General features: G+C 39.7%; 1 protein-coding gene and 1 long non-coding RNA gene across 4 annotated transcripts in view; one reads left to right on the forward strand and one right to left on the reverse strand.

Moving 5' to 3' along the window:
- LOC102155638 overlaps nt 1-20,983 on the reverse strand; it is a 39,386-nt gene extending 18,403 nt beyond the window's left edge. The window contains exons 1-3 of one of the 3 annotated variants that reach the window (XR_005381456.1): nt 20,334-20,983; nt 13,003-13,077; nt 12,379-12,467 (exon numbers count right to left, since the gene is read on the reverse strand). This is a non-coding gene — a long non-coding RNA (uncharacterized LOC102155638). The remainder of the gene's footprint in view (nt 1-12,378; nt 12,468-13,002; nt 13,078-20,333) is intronic. The other 2 variants (XR_005381455.1, XR_005381457.1) reach the window with 2 other exon arrangements.
- A 23-nt stretch (nt 20,984-21,006) lies between these two features.
- Nucleotides 21,007-27,494, forward strand: part of FAM98B (family with sequence similarity 98 member B) — a 37,103-nt gene continuing 30,615 nt past the window's right edge. Inside the window, exon 1 of the mRNA XM_038580014.1 lies at nt 21,007-21,140. Within this exon, the coding sequence (XP_038435942.1) occupies nt 21,070-21,140 (71 nt within the window). The 5' untranslated portion in view covers nt 21,007-21,069. The remainder of the gene's footprint in view (nt 21,141-27,494) is intronic.

Here is a 27,494-nt window from a genome sequence, read left to right on the forward strand (position 1 = left end):
CCGAAGTGGCTTTGCACCTTGGTCAAAAGACAAAGGTGTATACCTATGTAGGTTTGTTTGCGTACCATCTATTTTGTGTTATTGATATATATACCATTCTTTACAATACTACACTATCTTAGTTACTGTATCTTTGTGGAGAATCCTGAAATGAAGTAGTGTTAATTCTTCAACTGTGTTCTTCTCCCCCCTAGTTTTATTGAGAAATAATTGACCATGTATCACTGTGTAAGTTTAATATGTACATCATGATGGTTTGATTTACACATATTGTAAAATGATTGCAATAGGTCTAGTGAAAAGAAAAACAAATTCTGCTTGTGATGAGAACTCTTAGGATCTACTCTTAACAACTTTCCTATATATCCTACAACAGTGAAAATAATAGTCATCATGTTGTATATTATATCTCTGGTTATTTATTCTAAAACTGGAAATTTGTACCTTTTGACCACCTACCTCAAATTCCCCCTCTCCAACACTCTTCTCTGGCAACCATAAATTTGATCTCTTTTTCTATGAGTTTTGTGGCTCCTTCCTTCCTTCCTTCCTTCCTTCCTTCCTTCCTTCCTTCCTTCCTTCCTTCTTCCACATATAAGTGAGATCATACAGTATTTATCTTTCTCTACTGATTTGTTTTACTTAGCAAAATGGCTTCAAGTTCTATCTATGTTGTTCCAATGGTAGGATTTCCTCATTTTTTATGGCCAAATGATATTCCATTATATTGCATACATGTAGGTGCATGCACACACACACATCCCACAACTTCTTTACCCATTCATCCATTGATGGACACTTAGGTTGTTTCCACATCTTGGCTATTCTAAATAATACTGCTATGAACACAGGGCTGCAGATACTTTATTGAGCTAGTATTTTCACTTTCTTATATTTCCAGAAGTGGAGTTGCTGGGTCATATAGTAGTTCTATTTTAAATTTTGAGGAACTTCCATACCATTTTCCGTAGGGCTGTACCAGTTTATAATCTCACCAACAGTGCACAAGGGTTCCCTTTTCTCTATACCCATGCCAGAATTTGTTATCTCTTGTGCTTTTGATGATGGCCATGCTAACAGGCATGAGATGATATCTCATTGTGTTTCAAATTTGCATTTCCCTAATGACTAGCGATGCTGAGAATCTTTTCATGTATCTGTTGGCCATTCATATATCTTCTTTGGAAAAAATGTCAATTCCAGTTCTTTGCACATTTCCTCTTTAAAAAAAAATTAAATTCGACTAACCAACATATAGTACATCATTAATTTCAGATGTAGTGTTCAATAATTTATCAGTTGCATATCACATCCAGTGCTCATTAGATCACATGCTGTCCTTAATGCCCATCACCAATTACTCCATCACCAATTACCCACCCCTAGCAATCCTCAGTTTCCTATAGTTAAGAGTCTCTCATGGTTTGTCTCCCTCTGATTTCTTCCTATTCAGTTTTCCCTCCCTTCTCTTATGATCCTCTACGCTATGTTTCTTATATTCTATATTTGAGTGAAACCCTATGATAATTGTCTTTCTCCAATTTACTTATTTCACTCAGCAAAATACTCTCCAGTTCCATCCATGTTGATGTAAAAGGTAAGTATTCATCCTTTCTGATGGCTGAGTAATATTCCATTATATATATTATATATATATATATATATATATATATATATATATATATATTCCATTATCACATCTTCTTTATCCATTCGTCTGTCAATGGACATCATCTCAGCTCCTTCCACAGTTTGGCTATTATGGACATTGTTGCTATAAACATTGGGGTTGCTGTTCTCCTTTGAATCACTATGTTTGTATCCTTTAGATAAATACTGACTAGTGCAATTGCTGGGTCATATGGTAACTCTATTTTTAATTTTTTGAGGAACCTCCACACTGTTTTTCAGAGTGGCTGCACCAGTTTGTATTCCCACCAAGAGTGTAAGAGGGCTCCCATTCTCTGCATCCTTGCCAACATCTGTTGTTTCCTGACTTGTTAATTTTAGCCATTCTGACCAGTGTGAGATGGTATCTCATTGTGGTTTTGATTTGTATTTCCCTGATGCTGAGTGATGCTGAACATTTTTTTAAATGTCTGTTTGCCGTTTGTGTGTCTTCTTTGGAGAAATGTCTGTTCATGTCTTCTGCCCAATTCTTGACTGGATTTTTTGTTCTGTGGGTGTTGAGTTTGTTAAGTTCTGTATAGATTTTGGAAACTAGCCCTTTATCTGATAAGACATTTGCAAATATCTTCTCCCAACCTGTAGGTTGCCTTTTAGTTTTGTCAACTGTTTCCTTTGCTGTGCAAGTTTTTTATCTTGATGAAAGTCCCAATAGTTCATTTTTTGCTTTTGTTTCTTTTGCCTTTGGAGATGTGTTTATCAAGAAGTTGCTGTGGCCAAGGTCAAAGAGGTTACTGTTTGTGTTCTCCCCTAGGATTTTGGTGGATTCCTGTCTCACATTTAGGTCTTTCATCCATTTTGTTTATTTTTGTGTATGGTATAAAAAGTGATCCAGTTTCATTCTTCTGCATGTGGTTTTCTAATTTTCCCAACACCATTTGTTGAAGAGACTCTTTTTTACATTGAATATTCATTCCTGCTTTGTTGAAGATTAGCTGACCACAGAGTTGAGGGTTCATTTCTGGGTTCTCTATTCTGTTCCATTGATCCAAGTGTCTGTTTTTGTGCCAGTACCACACTGTTTTGATGATTATAGCTTTGTAATTCAGCTTGAAGTCCAAAATTGTGATGCCTCCAGCTTTAGTTTTCTCTTTCAGCATTCCTTTAGCTATTTGGGATCTTTTATGGTTCCATACAAATTTTAGGATTGTTTGTTCCAGCTCTGTGAAAAATGCTGATGGTATTTTGATAGAGGTTGCATTGAATGTATAGATTCCTTTGAGGAGTATAGGCATTTTAATGATACTTATACTTCCAGACAAACCATGAGAGACTCCTAACTCTGGGGAACAAGCAAAGTATTGTAGAAGGGGAGGTAGTTGGGGAGATGTGGTAACTGGGTGATGGGCATTAAGAAGGGCACATGATGAAATGAGCACTTGATGTTATACTATATGTTGGCAAATTGAATTTAAATAAAATATGAAAAAAATTGTTCTTCCAATCCATGAGCATGGAATGTTTTACATTTCTTTGTGTCTTTCTCAATTTCTTTCCTAAGTGTTACATAGTTTTCAGAGTACATATCCTTTACCTCTTTAGTTAGGTTTATTCCTAGGTATCTTATGGGTTTTGGTGCAATTGTAAATGGGATTGATTCCTTGATTTCTCTTTCTTTTACCTTAATGTATAGAAATGCAACTGATTTCTGTTTATTGACTTTATATCCTGCAACTTTGCTGAATTCCTGTGTCAGTTGTAGCAATTTTTTGGTGGTCTTTTGGATTTTCTACATGGAGTATCATTCCTGCAAAGAGTGAAAGTTGACTTCTTTGCTGATTTGGATGTCTTTATTTCTTTTGTTGTCTGGTTGTTGATGCTAGGACTCCCAATACCAGTACCATGTTGGACAACAGTGGTGAGACTGTACATCCTGTACATCCTTATTGTGTTCCTGACCTTAGAGGAAAGCTCTCAATTTTTCCCCATTGAGGATGATATTCATATATGGCTCTTCCATATATGGCTTTTATTATATTAAAGTATGTTCCCTCTATCCCTACATGGGAGAGAGTTTTTATCAAGAAAGGATGCTGTATTTTGTCAAATGCTTTTTCTGCATCTATTGAGAGGATCATATAGTTCTTGACCTTTCTTTATTAACGTGGTGTATCACGTTGATTGACTAGAGGATGTTGAACCACACTTGCAGCCCAGGAATAAATCCCACTTGGTCCTAGGGAATAATCATTTTAATGTACTGTTGGATCCTAGTAGCTAATAACTTGGTGAGAGTTTTGCATCCATATTCATTAAGGGTATTGGTCTGTCATTTTCCTTTTTAGTGGGGTCTTTGTCTGTCTTTGGGATCAAGATAATGCTGGCTTCATAGAATGAATTTGGAAGTTTTCCTTCCTTCTCTATCTTTTGAAACAGCTTCAAAGGAATAGGTATTGGTTCTTCTTTAAATATTTGGTAGAATTTCACTGGGAAGCTATCTGGCCCTGGAATCTTGTTTGTTGGAAGATTTTTTATTTCTGATTCAATTTCTTTGCTTGTTATCAGTCTGTTTAGGTTTTCTGTTTCTTCCTGTTTCAGTTTTGGTAGTTTATACACCTCGAAGAATGCATCCATTTCTTCTAGATTGCCTAATTTGGTGGTGTAAAGTTGCTTATAATATGCTCTTATAATTCTTTGTATTTCTTTGGTGTTCATTGTGATTTCTCTTCTTTCATTCATGATTTACTTGGGTCCTTTCTCTTTTTGATACATCTGGCTGGGGGTTTATCAATCTTATTAATTCTTTCAAAAAACCAGCTCCTAGTTTTGTTATTTGTTCTACTATTTTTTGATTTCTATATTATTGATTTCTGCTCTAATATTTATTATTTCTCTTCTCCTGCTGGACTTAGGCTTTATTTGCTGTTCTTTTCCTAGCTCCTTTAGGTGAAAGGTTAGATAGTGCATTTGAGACTTCGTTTCTTGAGAAAAGCCCATACTGCTATATACTTCCCTCTTAGGATCACCTTTGCTGCATCCCAAGGGTTCTGAACTATCATGTTTTCATTTTTATTTGCTCTCATGTATTTTTTAAAATTCTTTTTTAATTGCCTGGTTACCCCATTCATTCTTTAGTAGGATGTTCTTTAACCTCCATGTATTTGTGGTCCTTCCAAATTTTACTTGTGGTTGACTTCAAGTTTTAAAGCATTGTCATCTGAAAATATGCATAGTTTAATCTCAGTCTTTTTGTATCCGTAGAGACTTGATTTATGACCCAGTATGTGATCTATTCTGGAGAATGATCCATGTGCACTCAAGGAGAATGTGTATTCTGCTGCTTTAGGATGAAATGCTGTGTATATATCTGTTAATTCATCTGGTCCACTGTGTCATTCAAAGCCCTTGTTTCCTTGTTGATCTTCTGCTTAGATTATCTGTCAATTGCTGTGAGTGGGCTGTTAAAGTCTCCTGTTATTGTATTATTATCAATGAGTTTCTTTAATTTTGTTATTAATTGGCTTATATATTTGGTTGCTCCCAAATTAGGGGAATAAATATTTACAGTTGTTAGATCTTCTTGTTGGACAGACCCTTTTATTATGATGTCCTTCTTCATCTTTTATTATAGTCCTTGGTTTAAAATCTAGTTTGTCTGGGGCTCCTGGGAGGTTCAGTTGGTTAAGTATTTGCCTTTGGCTCAGGTCATGGTCCCAGAGTCCTGGGAACAAGCCTCGAATTAGGCAACCTGCTCAGTGGGGAGTCTGCTTCTCTCTCTTCCTCAGTACTCCGCCCCCACTCATGCTATCTCTCTCTCTCTCTCTCTCATGAATAAATTTATAAAATCTTTAAAAAATTTTAAGACAATCTAGTTTGTCTAAGGATGTCTATTCCAGCTTTCTTTTGATGTCCTTTGGCATGATAAATGGTTCCCCACCCCTCACTTTCAATCTGGAGGTCTCTTTGAGTTTAAAATGAATCACTTGGAAACAGCATATTGACGGGTCTTTTTTAAAATCCATTCAATACCCTATGTCTTTTGATTGGAGCATGTGGTATATTTACATTCAGAGTAATTATTGAAAGATATGAATTTAGTGCCATTGTATTACCTGTAAAGTCACTTTTCCATGGGTGCCTGGGTGGCTCAGTGGTTGAGTGTCTGCCTTCAGCTCAGGTTGTGATCCCAGGATCCTGGGATTGAGTCCCACAAGTAGTCCCTGTGGGGAGCCTACTTCTCCTGCTGCCTGTGTCTCTGCCTCTTTCTCTGTGTCTCTTATGAATAAATAAATAACATCTTTTTTTTAAGTCACTGTTCCTGTAGATTGTCTCTCTTCTTTTCTGGTCTTTGTTACTTTTGGGGTCTCTATCCACTCAAAGGATCCCCTTTATTATTTTTTGCAGGGCTGGTTTAGTGTTTAGAAATTCATTTAGTTTTTGTTTGTACTGGAAAAGCTTTATCTCTCCTATTCTGAATGATAGCCTTGCTGGATAAAGTATTTTTGGCTGCATAATTTTCCCATTTAGCACAGTGAATATATCATGCTAGTCCTTTCTGGCCTGCCCAGTATCTGTGGATAGGTCTGCTCCCACCATATGTTTCTACTCTTGTAGGTTAAGGACCTCTTTGTCCTGAGCTGCTTGCAGGATTTTCTCTTTATCTTTGAAATTTGCAAGTTTCAGTAAGTATTATATGTTGAGGTGTTGACATATTTTTATTGATTTTGAAGGGTCTTCTCTGTGTCTCCTAGACATGAATGCCAGTTTCCTGCACCAGATTAGGGAAGTTCTCAGCCATAATTTTTTCAAATAAACTTTTTGCTCCTCTCTCCTGCTCCTCATCTTCTGGGACCTGTGTTATTTGGATATTATTTTGTTTTATAGAATTGTTGAGTTCTCTAAGTCTCCCTTCATGATCTAGTAGTTATCTTTCTTCTTTTCAGCTTCTTTATATTCCATCATTTTATATTCTATATCATTGACTCACTCTTCTTCCTCATTCATCCTCATTTTTTAGCCTCCATTTCAGACTGCATCTTGGTAATAGCATTTTTAATTTCAACCTGACTAGATTTTAGTTCTTTTATTTCTATACTAAGGTATTCTCTAATGTCTTCTATGCCTTTTTCAAGCCCAGCTAGTATCTTTATAATTGTTTTAAATTCTATTTCAGGCATCTTACTTATATCTCTATTGATTAAATCCCTAGTAGTGAATACTACCTCCTGTTCTCTCTCTTGGGGTGAATTTCTCCATCTCATCATTTCGTCCAGAAAAGAAGAAAGAGAAAAAACCAACAATAATGGCAAACACAATAGGAAAAAAAGAAACCAGAAAACAAAACAAAACAAGAAAAAAAAACCAAACAAGAAACAAAACAAGACACCCCCCTCAAAAAATCTAGATCCTAGATGTATTTTGGTCTGCCTGTTTTTTTTTTTTAAAGACTTTATTTATTTGTGAGACACACACACAGAGAGGCAGAGACACAGGTAGAGGGAGAAGCAGACTTCCTGTGGGAAGACTGATGCAGGACTTGATCTCAGGACCTCAGGATCATGCCCTGAGCTGAAGGCAGATGCTCAATCACTGAGCAACCCAGGTGTCCCTGGTCTGCTTGTTAAAAGAAACTACATCCCAAAATAAGAAAGAAAGAAAAACTTATACACAAAAATAAAATGAAATAAAATAAAATGCAATGAAAGGAAATAAAAAATGAATATATATAACATATATAAATAAATATTAAAAAAGAATTTTAAGAGTCAAAAAAAATAAAATAACTGAAAAAATAATACTGAAAGAATAAAGAATAAAAAAAATGTTATATACTATTTTCCCCTAGACCTGAAGCTTTGTAGACCTCTATGATCAATAAACTTGGTGCTAGCCAGTTGCACCTGCTGGTCCTCTGCAGAAGGGGCCTATCATGCAGATTCTCAGGTGCCCTTGCACTTGTGGAAATGCACCTCCCTTGGCAGGGGGCTGGGCTCAGTGTGAGTGGCTCTGGATTCCACCATGTGGTGATGTTTTGCTCCCTGAAGGCTTTCAGCACTGATGGGCAAAACGAATATGGTAGCACCCTGGTCTGGTCTCTCCCTCACTCTTCAGGGAGCCCTAATAGAAAAGTAGTCAGTCGCTCTTGTCTCCCTGGTTCCTGTCAGAACTCTGTTCACCTGGCCTGGAACCAAACCTTTTTATCTCAGACTGAGTTTCAAAACTCCAAATTTTACCCATTCCTGCAGTGCAACCCATGCTTTTCCTTCCAGAGGAGGGAAGGGGGTTTCTGCCTATTGCTAGACTCCTGCTCGGAAAGCAGTGGCATGACAGTGCAGCAGTTTGCAATTTATGGCGACACCAAGCAGACAGCCAGCACCTAGACTCGCTGTTTTAGCTGGCTTTCTCACTCTGAGGCCTGGGAGCTTTGCCCCACTCAGGCACCCTTGTTCTTCTTGTGACCCGGGGAGTCCTGAGACTACACTGTCCCACCTGGGGTTCTGCTCGGCCTTGCCACCTGAGCACCTTTAAGCCAGGGATGTATCCACTGTAGCAGACCTCTAAAAGTTCCAACTTTTCACTCTGCTGCTTGTAACGCTTTGCAGTAGCCTCCTTAAGCAGGCTCCCTCCCGCCACCATGTCCTCAGATGTATCACCCTGGATTCAAGTCTCCACACCTTCTACCTTCCAAAAAGTGATCACTTTTCAACTTGTAGAATTGCAGCATTTCTTTTCTCAGATCTCTGATTGATCTCGCAGGTGTTCAGAATGATTTGATAACTATATAGCTCTACTGGAAGGACCAGAAAAACTTAGGGTCCCCTACTCCTCCACCATCTTAACTCTACCTAGCCACCCTGTGTTTTTTGATTGGAGCTTTTGGTCCATTTACATTTAAAGTAATTATTGATAGGTATGTACTTACTGCCATTTGTTGTTTTTCTGGTTATTTTGTATTTTTTCTCTGTTTCGTTCTTCTTTTGCTCTCTTCCCTTGTGATATGATGTCTTCAGTGTTATGCATGAATTCCTTTTTCTTTATTTTTGTGTGTCTGTTATTGGCTTTTGGTTTGTGACTTCCATGAGGTTCATATATCATACTCTGTATATAGCAATTTATTTTCAGTTGATGGTTGCTTAAGTTCAAATGAAATCTAAAAGCAGTACATTTTTACACCTCTTTCCCATTTTGTTTTCAACATCATACTCTACATCTTTTTATTTTGGGTATCCTGAAAGTAATTACTAGAAATATAGTTGATTTTTACCACTTTTGTCTTTAATTTTCTATAATCTTTATAAGTGCTTGCTCCAATGCCTTTACTATATATTTGCTTTTACTAGTGAGATTGTTTTTCTTTCATGATTTTCTTCTAGTTATGGCCTTTCTTTTTCACCTAAAGAAGTATGTTTGATATTTGGTGGTGATGAACTTCTTTAATTTTATTTTTCTGGGAAACTCTTTATCTCTTCTTCAGTTCTGAATGATAACCTTGCCAAGTAAAATATTCCAGGTTGTAGGCTTTTTCCTTTCAGCACTTTGAATATGTCATGCTACTTTGCTCTGGTCTGTGACATTTCTGCTGAAAAATAAGCTGATTTCCTAATGGAGTTTCTTTCCCTTGTATGTAATTAGTTACTTTTGCCTTGCTGCCTTTAATATTCTCTCTTTATGTTTAATTTTTGACATTTTTTTAGAGGGGAAGGGGCAGAGAGAGTGAGAGAGAGAGAGAACGTGAGACCAACTTACCTTATGCTTATGGTTGCATGGAGAAGGTGTTCATGTCTAAGTTGAAGTTCTATTAGGAAAGATGTATGGGGAATGGGTATCAGGGAGGCAACCAATCATCTCCAATGTACTGAATGATTGGAAGTTCAATTAGATGAAGTTCTAGTTTGGTTCTTTTTTTTCCCAATGGTTTTGGGAAGCCATTCTTTCTTTGCCTTTGTAAATGAAGAAGCATGTGGCCTCGTTCCTACTGCCCATAAAGGGGATCATTCCGAAAATGAAGTTAGCCATGAGGCCAAAGCACAGGAATTCATGGAGAAATGGATAATTAGAGCTAGCACTCTGACAAATCTATGTGTGAGGCCTAGACTTGGACTTTTAAGGTATCTAAACTATTATTACGTAAGCTAATCTGAGGTGTTTTTTTTTTAAGATTTTTAATTTATTTATCCATGAGAGACAGAGGCAGAGAGAGAAGCAGAGACCTAGGCAGAAGGAGAAGCAGGCTTCTTGCAAGGAGCCTGATGTGGGACTCTATCCTGGACCTTGGGATCACATCCTGAGCTGAAGGCAGACGCTCAACTGCTGAGCCAACCAGGTGTCCCTGAGTTGAGTTTTTATTCCTGATTTGTTTTTGTTTTTATTTTCTTGTAGATTAGTTTCTAAACAACAGAATTCTGAGATATGGAGGCTGATACAGCAGCACAGGCCAGTATTACAATCCACAGTACTAGAAAAAAAACTTTCAGGAAAGAGCCATAATGAGAGAGTTATGTCTATCCAGCAAGTGGGATCAAGAGCATTTAGTCAGATACTTTCTGCCAGATGTGGAGATAAGTTTCTAATTGTAGAGATAAGTGTTTTGAAAGAATATTTTGGTAGAAAAAAAATGCAATGGCTTTACCAACCTTTTTTTTTTCTTCTAGGTACACAGGGAGACTATATTTTCCAGGTTCCCTGCAGATAGGTTGGGATAATATGACTGACTGAGTTTTAATCTGTGCATTGTAAGCAGATAGTGATGTGGTTTTTTCAAGGCCTTACCATGAAATTCTTTTTTTAAAAAATAAATTTATTTTTTATTGGTGTCCAATTTGCCAACATATAGAATAACACCCAGTGGTCATCCCATCAAGTGCCCCCCTCAGTGCCCGTCACCCCCACCCCCCGCCCACCTACCCTTCTACCACCCCTAGTTCGTTTCCCAGAGTTAGGAGTCTTTATGTTCTGTCTCCCTTTCTGATATTTCCCACACATTTCTTCTCCCTTCCCTTATATTCCCTTTCACTATTATTTATATTCCCCAAATGAATGAGAACATACAATGTTTGTCCTTCTCCGATTGACTTACTTCACTCAGCATAATACCCTCCAGTTCCATCCACGTTGAAGCAAATGGTGGATATTTGTCGTTTCTAATGGCTGAGGAACATTCCATTGTATACATAAACCACATCTTCTTTATCCATTCATCTTTTGATGGACACCGAGGCTCCTTTCACAGTTTGGCTATGGCGGACTTTGCTGCTATAAACATCGGGGTGCAGGTGTCCCGGCGTTTCATTGCATCTGTATCTTTGGGGTAAATCCCCAACAGTGCAATTGCTGGGTCGTAGGGCAGATCTATTTTTAACTCTTTGAGGAACCTCCACACAGTTTTCCAGAGTGGCTGCACCATTTCGCATTCCCACCAACAGTGTAAGAGGGTTCCCCTTTCTCCACATCCTTTCCAACATTTGTGGTTTCCTGCCTTGTTAATTTTCCCCATTCTCACTGGTGTGAGGTGGTATCTCATTGTGGTTTTGATTTGTATTTCCCTGATAGCAAGTGATGCAGAGCATTTTCTCATGTGCTTGTTGGCCATGTCTGTGTCTTCCTCTGTGAGATTTCTCTTCATGTCTTTTGCCCATTTCATGATTGGATTGTTTCTTGAGTTTAATAAGTTCTTCATAGATCTTGGAAACTAGCCCTTTATCTGATACGTCATTTGCAAATATCTTCTCCCATTTGGTAGGTTGTCTTTTAGTTTGACTATCTTTGGCTGTGCAAAAGCTTCTTATCTTGATGAAATCCCAATAGTGTATTTTTGCTTTTGTTTCCCTTGCCTTCATAGATATATCTTGTAAGAAGTTACTGTGGCCAAGTTCAAAAAGGGTGTTGCCTGTGTTCTCTAGGATTTTGATGGAATCTTGTCTCACATTTAGATCTTTCATCCATTTTGAGTTTATCTTTGTGTCTGGTGCAAGAGAGTGGTCTAGTTTCATTCTTCTGCATGTGGATGTCCAATTTTCCCAGCACCATTTATTGAAGAGACTGTCCTTTTTCCAGTGGATAGTCTTTCTTCCTTTGTCGAATATTAGTTGACCATAAACTTGAGGGTCTACTTTGGGATTCTCTATTCTGTTCCATGGATCTATGTGTCTGTTTTTGTGCCAGTACCACACTGTCTTGATGACACAGCTTTGTAGTACAACCTGAAATCTGGCATTGTGATGCCCCCAGCTATTACCATGAAATTCTTTGTATAATCTACCATTCTTTCATCTTCCTTTCTTTGCTGACTTTGCTTGCTATGTCACAATAGCAGAGTTACAAGAAAGATCCTAGGTCCCTGAATCACTGTATAGAAAATACTTGTTTTGGTTATCTACTGTTACATAATAAACCACCTCCAAACATACTGGTTTGAACAGCAGTGTATTATTATTTGTTATGGCCTGTGAGTTGGCTAGGCTCACCTTGTGGTTCCCACTTGAGATCGCTCATGCAATTGCAGGCCATTCTTGGCTGAGACTGCAGCCATCTGAGGATCAACTGAGATGGTTGACCAAGCTGTCATACTGACAGCTGATGCTGGCTATCTGTTTGGTACTCAACTGAGGCTATCCACTGAACTGCCTGCATGTGGCCTCTCTGTGTAGCTCCAAGTTCTCTTAGCCTGGTTTCTGGATTCTAAGAAGAAGCCTCTTGCAAGTATACATGCTAAAAGGCAGGAAATAGAAGTAACCAACAAGTTAAGGACTTTACCTGGAGTGGCACAGCATCATTTCCACCATATTTTATTGATTAAAGTAGCCACCAGGCTTGCCTTGATTCAATAGAGAAATAAACTCAACCTGTTGATGGGAGAGTGGCAAAGTTACTCTGCTAAACCGAATATGGCATTGGTGACAATGTATATACCATACCCTCCCACCAAACACTTCACAGGACTATGACATGAAGAAGATGTAAGATTATCTTAATTCACTGAGATTTTGAGGTTTTATAGCAATTAGCTTACCCTATCATACATAATATTTAAAAAGCTTTTGAGTATACACACAATATTACATTAGTTTCAAGTGTACAATGTAGTGATTTGTCATCTATGTTATGCTGTGATTATCACAAGTGTAGCTACCATCTGTCACCATACAATACTACTATAGTATTATTGACTGTATTCCCTATGCTGTATCTTTTATTCTCCAAACTTATTCATGTCATAATTGGAAGCCTGTACTGTACATAATATTGCATTAACTGGGGACCACCCATTTTTCTCTGGGGTTCACAATAATATCTCTTCCCAGCTTGGGTAATGAACCTTTTATTAGAAATGAAGATAACATAATTTCAGAATATTTAGTCCTAGGTGCAAGGAGGTACCTGCTACATCCACTTGCAAAGCCATTCGTCGTACCAAGTTCCTAGTGCCACGTTGAAGGTCTGGCTTGAGTTGCACTGGAAAATAATCACAGTTGGTGTCATGGAGAGAGCAGAACGTCCCACCTCCAGACATCTGGTTAGTTCAAGTCAGGTATTCATCTTGAATCCTAGGTTCTATTATGCAAAGTCAAGGATCTTATTTCAAATCTCAATGTGTTTTCCAAATGTGCTTTCCCCACACCTAATTTCAAGGACAGCAAGTGTTCCAATGAATTTTATATATTGTATCTCCCTCAAGATATTCTTAGACCCCTTGAGTATACTCTTTGTGTAGGGCCCACTTCAAATTCTTTTCATAGTAACTGTGTATTGGTCAAAAGTACAGTCCCACATATCTATCTTTTAGAGTCTTATTTCTGTGTTAGGGGCCCACAGAGCTGGTATCAAGAAGAGTTTTTGGCTATCATTGTTTTCTCTAATTTGTGTGATGCTCAGTAGACACTCTCCATGGATTTTTCTATACACACAGTCGAAGGGGGTGGGGCACGTATCCTTGGCAACTAGTAAGATAGAGATAGTTTCCTTGGTCCAGAAGGTAAGTTTGAACACAGACCATTTTTCTGAATATATCAGTCTGTATTAAGATCAGTCAGATAGGTTCCCTGGGCTGATATGAAAAAGTACAGTTTTTGCTGCAGAGCCTTCAGTGGTTCAAAGTTAGAATTCATAAACTCCTCTGGGCCTTTTGATGTACAAGGAGGGCCAGCTTAATGTGCATGTGACCTCTGAACTTAAAACGAATCTGCTCTTACCAGAGCTCAATGCTTGGTTTAATGCTCTACTGTTGCTGTCTTGAATTCTTAATAAATTTTTAGCTTTTTCATTTTGCACCAGGACTGGAACATATATAATTAGTCCTGAGTACGGGAACTATCATTTCCTCTCTGTAATCAAACCATTCAGTAACTGCCTAATCATGTCCTAGACTACTACTGATGTCTTCGGGGTAAAATTCATCTGAATGAAATCTAGAAATTGCCACAGAAGTTAATACCTTCTGATTATAGGTTAAATTAAGTCAGAAATTTTAGAATTTTGCAGAATCAAGAACAATGTATCTCTGGATACTATGGTTCTGTTTTATTCCATTCCATTCGTTCCACAAATTATTACTGAACACTCTCTAAGGAATGAGGACACAGTTCAACAGAGAAACTGATCAGAGGCCAGGGTAGTGAATGATGTGGAGATGGGTTTGGAGAGGTATGCAAGAGTCAGATCCAGCATGACATATTATCAGATCCTGCATGCGTATGTTTTTCATAGATTTTATGTGCCTCCTTGGATTTCCCTTTGGACCTCTAGCTGCTTGTTTCCCCCAAAAAACCTGAGTTTCCCTTCATCAAGGCTGCACTTATTCATATATATGTTTTGCTTTCAATTTCTTTTAAAAAATTTACTTTAAAAATGAGTAAATCAGGTAAAGTGTTCAAAATGGTGTTGGGTACATAGTAAACATTTAATGCTATCTATTGTCTTAGTTTGGATTCCTGTTAAAAAAAAGTTTGAGGTGAAAGCTTAAGTCCTAACATTTTATTGATATGTCTGATCCTAGGGAAACAAAAATGGTGGAAGAGGGAAGTGGGGCAGGAAAGGAGAGCAAATATATGGAAGTACATTACTGCTCCACTAAAGGTTAACATGCCAGCAGTGGAGACCTGAATATGGCTTTTTCCTTAGGGATAATAGCCAGCCACCTGGTGGAAGATTGGTTACCTTCCATTTTGGAGAGGGTTGTGAATTTGGATTAGAGTTTATCTTTTTTGCTCGCAATTTCTCTGCATGCCTCACCTGTTAAGGGTTCACAGAACATCTTACCTATGACAATATTACCTTGAAATAAGGGACGTGTTTTATGGCAAAGATGATGAGAGAATTGGTGAAACTCCAAAGTGTTTACAGGTGCTACTTACCATGTACCCAAGAGAAGAATGTCCTGATAGAATGGCAAAATGGTCTATTGAATATTCATGAGCTTAGGCTCAACATCCTGCAGGCTGGGGTGCTGATTTCCAATTAAAGGTATATGAGTTGAACCAACAGCCAATCTGTAGTGGTGTACCCATTAGCTAGAATACAGGGGCCCAGGAACTAAGGGGAGAAAGTAGGATTGGCTCCCTCACCATCACTCCCAAAGACATACCTATGGAATTTGTGCTTACTGGTTCATCAACTGTAGGTTCTTAGACGTCCTGATTCCCAGGATGGGAGGATATTGACTGAGGATAGTAATTCTTTTATTGTAATTTGGGCTCCTTCTGCCCATGAACTTGGAGGCAAACAATAGTTACTCTACTGACAGGTGTTTACCATGAGCATCTCAGGTCGCTGCTACACCATGAAGGCAGGAATTTATCTGAAATGCAGAATCTTTAATGGAGCATCTCTTGTTGCTCTTGTCCCTTTTATGACTGCAAATGGTTAATTTCAGCAAACATGGCTGCCAACTTAGATGAACTGAAATGCTGCCAAGCATGCGGGAACCATAGTAATGGAGGAGGAAGATAATGTGCACCTATTACACCTTGGACCTGGACCATCAAGGACTCTAGCTTGGTTTGCTAACCATTTTAAAGTCTTTTGAGGAGGTGACAGTGTCCACTACCTTGACAGTTATCTTGCATCTCTCCTGTCAGGGAAGAAGGGAGGGATTTAGTCCCAAATATATTAAGAGGGTGCAAGGTGGCTCAGAGTGAAGCAAGGGCCAAATGGACAGGCTTTAGTTCATGCAGCATCCAGAGCTCATGCACATGCATGGGGTTCTGGCCAGAGCAGCCCCTAACAGCTTGTGCTTTTAAGTGGCTAGGGAGGCCATTGTTGCTGCTTTTCTTGCACCCCCAGGCTGTAGGCCTCATTGTCATGGCTGCACTTATGGGTATACTCTAGAGTTACACCCATGCCATGTGCCTGGTATTTCCTGCCCTGGGGAGTCCATGTAGCTGCTGAGGTGTACAAGTAACCTGGAAGTGTGAGGGAGTCATTGTTTGCATGGAGCAAACTTGGACAGGTGGAGACGTGAGCTAGCTGCTAGTCTTCCTTACTCAACCAGAGAGATATCTGAGAAATACGTTTGCTTCATAAGACATCAGTGCAGAGACAGCTGACCAATTGTTGTTCCTAGCTGTGGCCAATTTGGCTTCACATATTTGCTCCCCTTTCCTGCCCTGCTCCCTTCTTCCATCCATCTTCTTCCGAGGGTTGAACGGACTGATACTGTCTTAGCCCCTAAGCTTTTTGCCTCAAACTCTGCTTTCTAAGGAACCCAGGCTAAGAAAATTGATACCATTTATTAAGTGTTTACTGTATACTGGACATTGTTTCAAGCACTTTACGTTATTTTTTTATTACAGCATATATATAACATGAAATTTGCCATTTTAACCATTTTTAGGTGTATGGCACTCTCTTCAAAGTAACTTAAAAGTTAAGGTTAAGCATACATAGAAACAAGTAAAGAATTCATAAGTGTATAGTGCAGTGAATTTCTGTAAATTAAACATCTGTTCAAGATATTAAATATTACAACACCAGAGAAGCCCCTCTCTTGTACTTCTGCTAGTTGTTATCCCTTTCCAAAGAAAATCACTATTTGACTTCTATCATTTGTCTGCTTTCAAATCATGCAGTTTATATAAAGAACTCTTTTATGCCTGTGTTCTTTTGCTCGATATTGTGTTTGTAAGATTCATTGATGTTGTAATGTAGCAGCTGGTTACCCATTTCCATTGCATATAGCATTTCATTGTATGACTATACCTTAATTTATTTATCCATTCTACTGTAAATAGATACTTGGATTGTTTCTAATCCTTGGCTGCTATGAACATTCATGCACATGGCTGTTGGTGCTGGCCACAAAGCCTGTATAGATTTAGCCATAACAAATACTCTTTAATTCATCACCAACCCCTGCCAAAGTTTACACTCCCAATGTATGAGAATTCTAGTTTTTACATTCTTGCTGACACTAGGTATCATCAATTATTTGTGTGTGTGAAATTCTAACCATTCTTTATGTAGTTAGAAATTGTATATAGAGATCTCTATGTCTGTAGACAGTTATTGTTTTAATTTTCATTGTTTACTGACAGTGAGGTTGAGCACTATTGCATATAGTCACTGACCATTTGAACACTCTCTTTTTAAAAAATTTTTTATTTATTTATGATAGTCACAGAGAGAGAGAGAGAGAGAGGCAGAGGGAGAAGCAGGCTCCATGCACCAGGAGCCCAACGTGGGATTCGATCCCGGGTCTCCAGGATCGCACCCTGGGGCAAAGGCAGGCGCCAAACTGCTGCGCCACCCAGGGATCCCTGAACACTCTCTTTTGTGAAGTGCCTATTCAAGTCTTTTGACCAGTTGTCCCCTTTGAGTTGTCTTAAGTGGCTTGAAGAATTTCTTTACATGATCTGAATATGAACCCCGGTCAGATGTGTGTATTGCAGATATTTTCCCTTACTTGTGTAGCTTATCTTCTCAACTTTGTAATAGGGTGTTTTTCACAAATTTGATTTTAATAAAGAAAAAGTAGTCCAGATAATATACAGTACCTTCATGTCCTGTAGAATTAGGCAAAAATTTCCTAAGATAGACACAAAAGCTCTAATCAATAGGCTTAAGAAATCTTTGCCTATCCCAAGTACATGAAGCTATTTAGTGTTATTTTCTAGAAACTTTGGTAATCTTTTAACTTGTACCTACAGCCCATCTGGAATTAATTTTTTGTATGTAGAATGAGATATAGGTCAAGATTTGGCTATCCCACTGGCCCAGCACCACGTATTGTAAAGATCTGAGTGTGACTTTTGCACACTCAATTAACTAAGTGTAGCTCTCTGTTCCTACGAGTAATTGGTCCACAGAATTTTTTCTCTTCTTTCTCTCTCTCTTTTTCTCTCTCTTTCTTCTTTCTTTTTTTCTTTTTCTTTTTCTTCTTTCCTTCCTTCCTTCCTTCCTTCCTTCCTTCCTTCCTTCCTTTCTTCCTTCCTTCCCTTCTCTTTCTTTCTTTCTTTCTTCTTTCTTTCTTTCTTTCTTTCTTTCTTTCTTTCTTTCTTTCTTTCTTTCTTTCTTTCCGAGAGAGAGAGCAAGAGAGAGTGAGCACTCAATGGGGAGGGGCAGAGGGAGAAGGAGAGAAAGAGACTCTGATGCAGGCTTGATCTCATGGCCTAGATATCATGACCTGAGCCAAAATCAAAGCGTTGGACACTTAAACTACTGAGCCACCCAGGCACTCTCAGATTTTCTTTTTTAGTAATATCCTTATGATGCCTGTGTTAAGGTAATTTTGTCCTTATAAAAATCATTGAAAAATGCTCCATGTTCTTCTAGTCTCTGGAAAAGTTTGTATAAGATAGGTGTTCTTTATTTCTTAAATGTTTTGAGATATTCATCAGAAAAGCAATCCAGGCTTGAAGTATTCTTCATGGGTAAAGTTTAATTAGTAAACTTGATTTCTTTAATAGATATGAAGCTATTCATTTTTTTAAACATTTTTTAAATTTTTATTTATTAATGATAGTCAGAGAGAGAGAGAGAGAGAGAGAGAGAGAGAGGCAGAGACACAGGCAGAGGGAGAAGCAGGCTCCATGCAACGAGAGCCCAATGTGGGATTCGATCCTGGGTCTCCAGGATCGCATCCTGGGCCAAAGGCAGGCGCTAACCTGCTGTGCCACCCAGGGATCCCGATATGAAGCTATTCATATTAAGTTTTACTTTATATTATTTCTGTTAAATTGTTTCTCAAGGAATTTATCAGGTTCATCAAAAATTTCAAATTTATTGCATAAAGTTGTTCCTAACATCTTCTTATTAACTGTCTAATGTCTGATGAACAGTAATGACATTTTTGATTTTCCATTTTGGATATTGATTACCTGTGTTGTCATCTTTTATTTTCTTGATCAAGGTGGCTAAAGGTTTGTCAATAGTATTAGTTTTTGAGAAAAAAAAAAAAGGCAAATTTGACTTAATTGTTTCTATTTTCTCCCATTTCAATGATATCTGTTATTGATGTCTCTTTGTTATTCCTACCTATTTGTTTTCTGGGATTTAATTTGTTTTTCAGCTTTTTGAGATTCACACTTAGATAATTATTTTCAGTCTTTTTTTTCCATTTCTAATATTTATAGTTAATGCTCTTCTGAGTCTAGAATCTCTTCTGGCATCTGCCCTTTTATCTTTTCCATATATCTGTCATGCTTTTTTCTTGTATTTTTCATCTTTTTTCTGTGCCTCAGTTTTAAGAAAAAATCGCAGAACATTCAATATCAATATTAATAAAGAATAGTTACCTCATTTGTTTGGTGTATATAGAGACTTTTTTGCCAAGAATACTAAGAATAGTATTTTCTATGACTGCAGTTGTTTGAAGGAGGCAATAACCATTCAGAATATAGATTCTCTCCCTTTGGTTTAGAGATGAATTCAGATACATTAAACTGTAAATAATTTTATATTGAAGCCTGAGATATATGGTAGAGCAGTCATTGTGTTATTGTTGTTTAAGATTTTATTTATTTGACAGAGAGAGGGAGCACAAGCAAAAGAAGGAGCAGAGGGAGGAGCCGACTCCCTGCTGAACAGAGAGCATGACCCCTCAGGCCTCCATCCTAGAACCCTGAGATCATGACCCCAATCCAAGGCAGATGCCCAACTGACCGAGCCACACTGCTGCCCTTAAAGCAGTCATTAGTGAACTTGATTCAAACTTATGGGAAGGATCCCTCAGAGTTTTACAATTTTATGAGTAAGCTTTTTATTTGTAGAATAATAGAGTGGTAAGGGCATTACTATTAAGTGAACTGGGGCAAGGGATGCTGTATTCTGCAAAGCAGGAGACAGTACCTTACAAGGGCCAATAGTTACGTGTCTGCACAACTTTTCATAATCCCACTGGATATTCATGTAGGTGATGTAACTATTTTTTGTTTTGTTTTATTTTGTTTTGTTTTAGAGGGAGAAAGGGGGAAGAGGGTGGGAGAGAGAGAATCTTAGGTAGGCACTGAGCCCTACAGGGGCCTGGATATGAGGATCCTAAGTTCATGACCTGAACCCAAACCGAGTTTCACCCTTTACTCTATATCCTGACTCTCTTTTACATATGGACCCTAAAACATTTTCTGCATGGTTTAGATAGAATCTGTTTTCCACGAGTGGTACACAGAGGAAACATTGTTTTGTTTGGAACTTTATGGAGAGTCAGTCACAATTTTGGGAAATCACATCAACTATCCTACCCTGCCTAGGGCGTTTTTGTTTCCCACAGAGCTCACCTATGCTGTGCCAGCAGCGGGACCCGCAGTCCGTAGGTGTGTCTAGAGGGGCCCGGATGGGCGCCAGCTCCTGCTCACTTCGTGGGTCCAGGGTTCACAGGGTAACAAGAGCGTCACGTATCACTTTCCCTTTGTTTCTTCTTTAATGTTGGAGCATTGCTGCACGTGCCGATTTAAAAACATGTGTAGAGGGATCCCCGGTGGCGCAGCGGTTTGGCGCCCGCCTTTGGCCCAGGGCGCGATCCTGGAGACCCGGGATCGGATCCCACGTCGGGCTCCCGGTGCATGGAGCCTGCTTCTCCCTCTGCCTGTGTCTCTGCCTCTCTCTCTCTCTCTCTCTCTGTGTGACTATCATTAAAAAAAAAAAAATGTGTAGATACATGAGATTATAAACCAGCTGTGGTCCGAGATGATGATTTCATTTCGGGGCTTATCAAAAGAGAGAGGTCCGGAGTCTGATAGAATCACGTTTGCTAAGGCTGATTTCAACACCCAGAAAAGACCCAGCACGAAGAAACCTTCCTATGACCGTAGTTTACTGTTATTCACAAAACTTGCCGTTGCCGACGGCGGTTCAGGCCCCCGAGCGCTCCTCGCCTCGGGCCGGAACGCTTGGGCCGCGGGCCTCCGGCGCTCGTGGGCAGGCGCGGCTGGGGCTCCGCCCGGAACCTGGGCGCCGTGACGCGGGTTTCCGGCGGGCTTCTTAGAGCGCCGTACAGCTCCGGGCCGGAGGACCATGAGAGGGCCGGAGTCGGGTCCCGAGCTCACGATGGAGGGGGACGTGCTGGACACCCTGGAGGCGCTGGGGTGGGTATTCCCGGGGGCGCCCTCCCCCCGAAAGCCTAAACTCTGCCCCCGCTTGGCCGCTGCGGTCTCCTCCCCGTGGGCCTCCGCGGGGCTCCGGCGTCCCGGTGGAGGCCTCGGTGCCCGCCGCGCTCCCGCCGGCGCCGACGGAGTTAAGAGGGAGGCGGCCGACGAGTCCGTTTGGGGGTGGAGCGGGGCCGGAGAGCCGGGGCGCGTGGCCCCCTCTTCCAAACTCCTGGCCTGGAGACTCCGCGGAGGAGCCGGCGGCCGCCAGCCCGTCCTAGGAGCGCGTCCCTGCCGCGCGGGTGATATTTTTTGACGTAGTTGTGGCGCCCCGGGCCTGGGGCGGGGGTGCAGGGCCCCGACTGCGGCTGGGGGCTGTCGTCTGCCTACGGGGTTCGGCCTGTGGCGCGAAATCTCCTGCTTCCGTGGCCGGGGAAAGTGTCCCGAGTCAGCTGTGGGTTCATTCATTCGACCGTTTCATCCGTTCGTTGGCCGCATATTAGCGTGGTGGTGATATGCATTACTTAGTGCACCTCTGTGTGCTAGGCAGAGCAAGACCGTTCCCAGGATACTGGTCGGTCACGTAGTCAGTGGCGGCTACAAAGCGTCTGCCGGAATTGACAATCAAGAATGCTAAGTGCCCCGAGAACTCCCGGAATGACGTTAATACTTCGAAGCACAGCACGGGGATCCGTTCCTGCAGAGCAGTCTCCCTCAGCCTCAGCCTGTTGGCACTCACAGCTGTCCTTATCCCGAGTTCTCGCGTCCTGGCTATTTCTTAAGCCTCTCTTGCGCTGCCAACCCCCTCACCCCTCAGCCCCACCTGCACCCCCAGCACCAGGAAACTAGGAGCCTTACCTGTCTTCTTCTAGCAACATCCTGCAGTGAGGTCTGGAGAATAAATGAGGGTTGAATGGATGGGTGAATGAAAAGTTCAAGGAAGAGACAGCATAGACATACGGCCAGACAGTTTAGGCTAAAAAACAAAACAAAACAAAACAAACACCTTACTTAAAGAGATTGAAGCCATCTGCATGGTTTCCCTTGCCACATGCTGGAGTCTTGTCTTGTCTTGTCTTTTCTTTTCTTTTCTTTTCTTTTCTTTTCTTTTCTTTTCTTTTCTTTTCTTTTCTATTTCTTTATTAGAAGACAGCACGAGAGAGGGAGGGAGAAGGAGAGAATCTTAAGCAGACTGAGCAGGAGCTGGAAGCGGGGCTCAATCCCAGGACCCTAAGATCATGACCTGAGCCCAAATGAAGAGTCAGATGCTTAACTGACTGTGCCACCCAAGCCCCCCAATGTTGGAGTTTCTTGAATGGGGTAGGCTCTGCCGTTGCAGTTCTATTGTGAAGCTTGAAACCCCCAACCCATTTTTTTTTTTTGTTTGTTTCGTTTTTTCTAGAACTATACTTGATCTTCTATCAGTTGCTCCTTTTGGACCCCAGTAACACCTCCTTTGCAATGTTACAGGGCATTGCACTTAGTAGATCCAGAGTAAATGTTTTGTCACATGAAAGAATTGAGCCACTGATTATTTAAGGGGCATTTTTATTCTGTGAAATTTTCACCTAACTTGGTTAAGGAGGTAAGCAAAACAAGAAGTTAAAATACTTAATAGAAGTGTATAGACCCCAAGTAGTTTGAGATCTCAAGTCTTTCAGATAAAAGTAGTATGATTCTGTAAATAGTTTATGAAGAAGAGGGGCACCTGGGTGGCTCAGTGGTTGAGCCTCTCTCTGCCTTTGGCTCAGGTCTTAATCCTGGGGTCCTGGGATTGAGTCCCCTGCAGGGAGCCTGCTTCTCCCTCTGCCTGTGTCTCTGCCTCTCTCTCTGTCTCTTGTGAATAAACAAATAAAATCTTAAAAAAGTGTATGAAAAACAGAAAGTCAGTGCTTTTTTCTCTTCATTCCTTGAATTTTTTTTCATTCCTTGAATTTCTTTTCTTTTAGAAATTTATTTTAGAGAGAGCTGAGGGGATGGGTGGAGATGGAGAGAGAAACTTAAGCAGACTACACTCTGAGCACAGACCCTCATGAGTGGCCCACGCTCACAACCCTGAGATCAGGACCTCAGCAGAAACCAAGAGTCAGATGCTTAACCAACTGTGCCACCCAGGTGCCCTGAATTTGTTTCTATTATAGGTGTTTTGAAAAATGAACTTTGCTATAATCTTGACTTTTACCAAGGAAAATTTATTTCAGATTATTCAATATGAAAATTGAAATAGTTTATATACTTTAGAATTGATTTTTCCTGTAATAACTGAGGATGAGTTTTTGAAGCTTGATTTTTCTTACAATGATAATGAAATATGGAAAGTAATTTTTACTTACAATATGTGTTGTAATTGAACACATATTGTAAGTAAAAATTGAACTTCAATTGAATTGAAGTCTTTTTTTAGTTTTGACCATCTATGATTTTGTAGAGTAGGTCTTAGCCATGGTTGTGCATCAAAATCTTGTATAGAGCTTGTAAAATAAAATGTTCCAGTCTGTTCTTTACCATACTGACTGGATCATGATGTTTAGTGGTGCAGTATAGGCATGCATATTTTTAAAAGACTTCACAGCCTAGTTGAGAATCAGCATTATGGAAGGAAGTTTATTTTGGTTATTTATTGAGCACAACTTCTGAGAAGTCATTGGTGAGCAAAATTGATCCCTGTCCCTGTGTTATAGTCCAATGGAGAAACATACGATCACACAAACATTAAAATTTGTAATAAGCGCTTTAAAGGAAGAGAGCAGGGTGACATGACATGATAGGAGGACCTGTGTAAGGACAGGACAGGAGGAAGACAGGAGTAAACTAGGTGAGGTTGGATAGGAAAGGAGGACAACGGTGTCCTTAAAGTAAGAATAAAGTGTGAAAGCCCTTGAAGTGGAAAGGAGCTTGCTGTGTTAGAATAACTGGAACAAGGCCCATGTGGCTGGAGGGCAGAGAGCAATGGCCAACATACTGGAAGATTTGATTGAAGGCGTGAAGCACCTTTTAGGCTGCATTGTGAATTTTGTTCTTTGCCATAATAGCAATGGGACATGATTGAAGGATTTTAAATAAAAAAGGGAAAGTTCAGGTATCTAGTTTGAAAAATTACCTCAGTAAGGTTGGAGAATTTAGTACGGCAAGAAGTGAAGACTGCTCAGTGGATGTGGACTTGGAAAAAAGTGCACATTGTAGTACTTAGTGATTTTTTGGATAGTAGAGCTGAAGGAGATGATGGTATCAGAATTCATTTCTTCAATAAGTATTTGTTGAGCACCAAAATGAAATGATGCACATTGGAATCTAAATTAGGAATGGAAGAAAATGAAGACAGCAAGGAGGTGGGAAAAACAGAGAATATGAAGTGACCAATGGAATGGAGGTAGAGATGAGATCCAAGGATAGTTGTAAGTGAGTGGTCAAAAGAGCAAGCTGAAAGGATAGATAGTAGGTTGTGGTCAGGGAGTGACACGTTTGAATTATTGATTTTGGAAGTAGAGTAGTTCCCCGTGATGGAAAGGTCTGAGGGGTGGCTCGCTGACCTGTAGTGGCAAAGGTCAGAAAAGGGAAGGTTCAGGAATTGAGAGCTCAGGGTACTGCATAGGATATGCATACAGACAAATGGCAGACATAGGAATAGAGAGGAAGACCGAGCACAGGGAGTGCTGGGGTGTGTCCAGGCAATTAACAGGGGAAAACCACAAGGGAAAGAGTGTGCTCTGAGCCTAGAGAGAGAAGGAGGTATTTATAAGATGGTGGGGGACCAGTGATACATACGGATGCTGTTTTGGGAAGCAAGGAGGGCAAAAACCTTACCATCTGACCATGAAGAACTTCAGAGAGTAAAAACACCAAAGCTAGAGGTGGTAGGGATAACCTTTCTGATTATCAATCTAGGCAAGTTGTTTATGGATGAAACAAAGTGGAAGAGTTTGGGAGCTGGAAGTGGAGAGCTGGATCAGAGGCAAGCCAGTAGGATGTATAAATGACAGGGAAGGAAAGAGTCTCATATTTTATATGTTGGCTGATGGAAATGGAAAAGAGAAAGCAAATTAGGCACTGGTTGTTGTCTGTAGGGGTTTGCCAGTAGCCCTAATGGATTGTAGATTTGGATCACCCGGCTTGTAGCAGTGTCAGACCAGCAATTGTGGTTCCCATATAGGTGGCCCTGGGAGTTTAGGGGAAGTGTCCCCAGTGTTTGGAATAAGTAACCCTTTCCTAATTAAATAAAAATACGTAGAAAAAACTAAGAACATAATAATCCTATCTTACAGGAAATTGTGGCAATTAAGAGAGATAATGCACATAAAGCACACAGCACTGGCCTAGCTTAAGAGCAGTATTTGGTGTTAGTTGCCATTATAATTATGCTTGTTATTAGATGTTCAGTTCATTTTTCTTCTTTCTATTTTTACCTGACTTGATGAGCTGAGTCACTAGAGTTTGTGGGGTTTTTATTCCCTTCTAAATTCCATACTTTTGGTGATTTAAAAAATTTTATTGAATGTTATAATTGGCATTTCAGTTAAAAATAACATCACCAATTATATGAATTAAATTTATTCAAGAGCTAATGATTATTTCTTTATTATAGAAATGAAAACAAGTTGGGGAAAGAAGATCTTTACTATTAAATCTCAAGAGGCACTGTGAGATATGGAGGAAAAGTAACATGTAGAAGAATCAGTCTTGCCTGTAGGAGCAGAGACAGTGGTCTACAGCTCTCCCTTTACCTGGCTGTGTCACCTGGCCAGGTTATTTGCTTACTTTCCTTATTAGCATAGACAGAAGTTTGAGTTCACATGGAGTGTGTGGGTTCAACTCTAGATTTCAATCCTCATATCATTACGTAGTTACTTATCTTCTGATCTTCCAGAATTAAGATCAATCATGCTGACTTCAAAGCATTGCTGTGAAGACTAAATGAATTATAAATAAATATAACTATCAGTATTATGGCTGTATCTTTATCTGTTAATGCATGTCTGCTACTGTACCTGGCCAGCTGCTTGAGGCAGGTGTCTTAACCTCATGAAGCCTTGATTTCTTACCTGTAAAATGGGGATTTGAAAATATTCCCCCTTCATGAGGTATGACTAGAGAATTCAGAGAAAAAGCAAAAACAAATGGTCTTTAAACATATGAAAAGACTTACATCCTTGTTCTTAAGAGAAATGTAAATTAAAACTATACTGAGATACCAGATGGTGAAAAAAATCTAAATGTTTGACAACTTTGGTGAATTATGGGGGAATGGATACTCTTACACTTTGATGGTACAACCCCTGTAGAGGAATATTTAATAGCATGTAGCAAAGTTGCATGCCCATTTACCCTTTGACGCAATAATCCCACCTCTAGAAATCTATCCCAGGTATAAACTAACAAAAATTTGCCAAATTTTTTATAAGAGCAAAACACTGCAAATAACCCAAATGTCCTTTACTAGTGACATAATACTCCGGACAATAGAGTACTGTACACCTAAAAATAATTGAGTAGTATCTCTGCTGATCTCCAGTGCAGTTGACCCAGCGTAGATTTGAGTTGTGTGGGTCCACTTATACATAGGCTTTTTACTGTAAATATATGTGCAGTACTGTGAAACTCTTAAGATTTTTTTAGCTTATTTTATTTTTATTTTATTTTTTTTAAAGTTTTATTTATTTATGATAGACACACACGGGGGGGGGGGGGGGGGGGGGGGGCGGGGCAGAGACACAGGCAGAGGGAGAAGCAGGCTCCATGCACCGGGAGCCCGACGTGGGATTCGATCCCGGGTCTCCAGGATCGTGCCCTGGGCCAAAGGCAGGCGCCAAACCGCTGCGCCACCCAGGGATCCCTTTTTAGTTTATAGTAAGAATACAGTATGTAATACATATAAAGTATGTGTTAATTGGCTGTTTATATTGTCAGTAAAGCTTCCATCAGCAGTAGGCTATTAGTAGTTTTTTGGGAGTAGAAAGTTTTATGCAAATTGGTGACCACGTGGGGGTTGACACCCCTAACCCCTGTGTTGTTCAAGGGTCTGCTGTATATGAAAATGTATGTGAGTGTGAGTGTGTATGTGTTTAGACCAAGGAAGAGAACAGTGTATAGTAGTGAACTACCTTTACCTAAAAAAGAAATATATATATATATATGTTTATATTTAAAAACACAGAATGGCAGCCCCAAACTAATGAACATGGTTACAAAGGGGAGCTGGGAGAACAGAGTAGAGGGAACAAGATTAAGATTGCAAACTAAATTATTTCGAATGTACCTTGTTTGGTAAATTAGACTTTAAAACAATGTGAATGGTTTACATAATTATAAAGCAAAATTAAATAAAATGAAATCAAGACAGAGATAAATTGCTAAAAG

The sequence above is a fragment of the Canis lupus genome, chromosome 30 (genome assembly GCF_011100685.1).
Source record: "Canis lupus familiaris isolate Mischka breed German Shepherd chromosome 30, alternate assembly UU_Cfam_GSD_1.0, whole genome shotgun sequence".
NCBI lineage: Eukaryota > Metazoa > Chordata > Mammalia > Carnivora > Canidae > Canis > Canis lupus.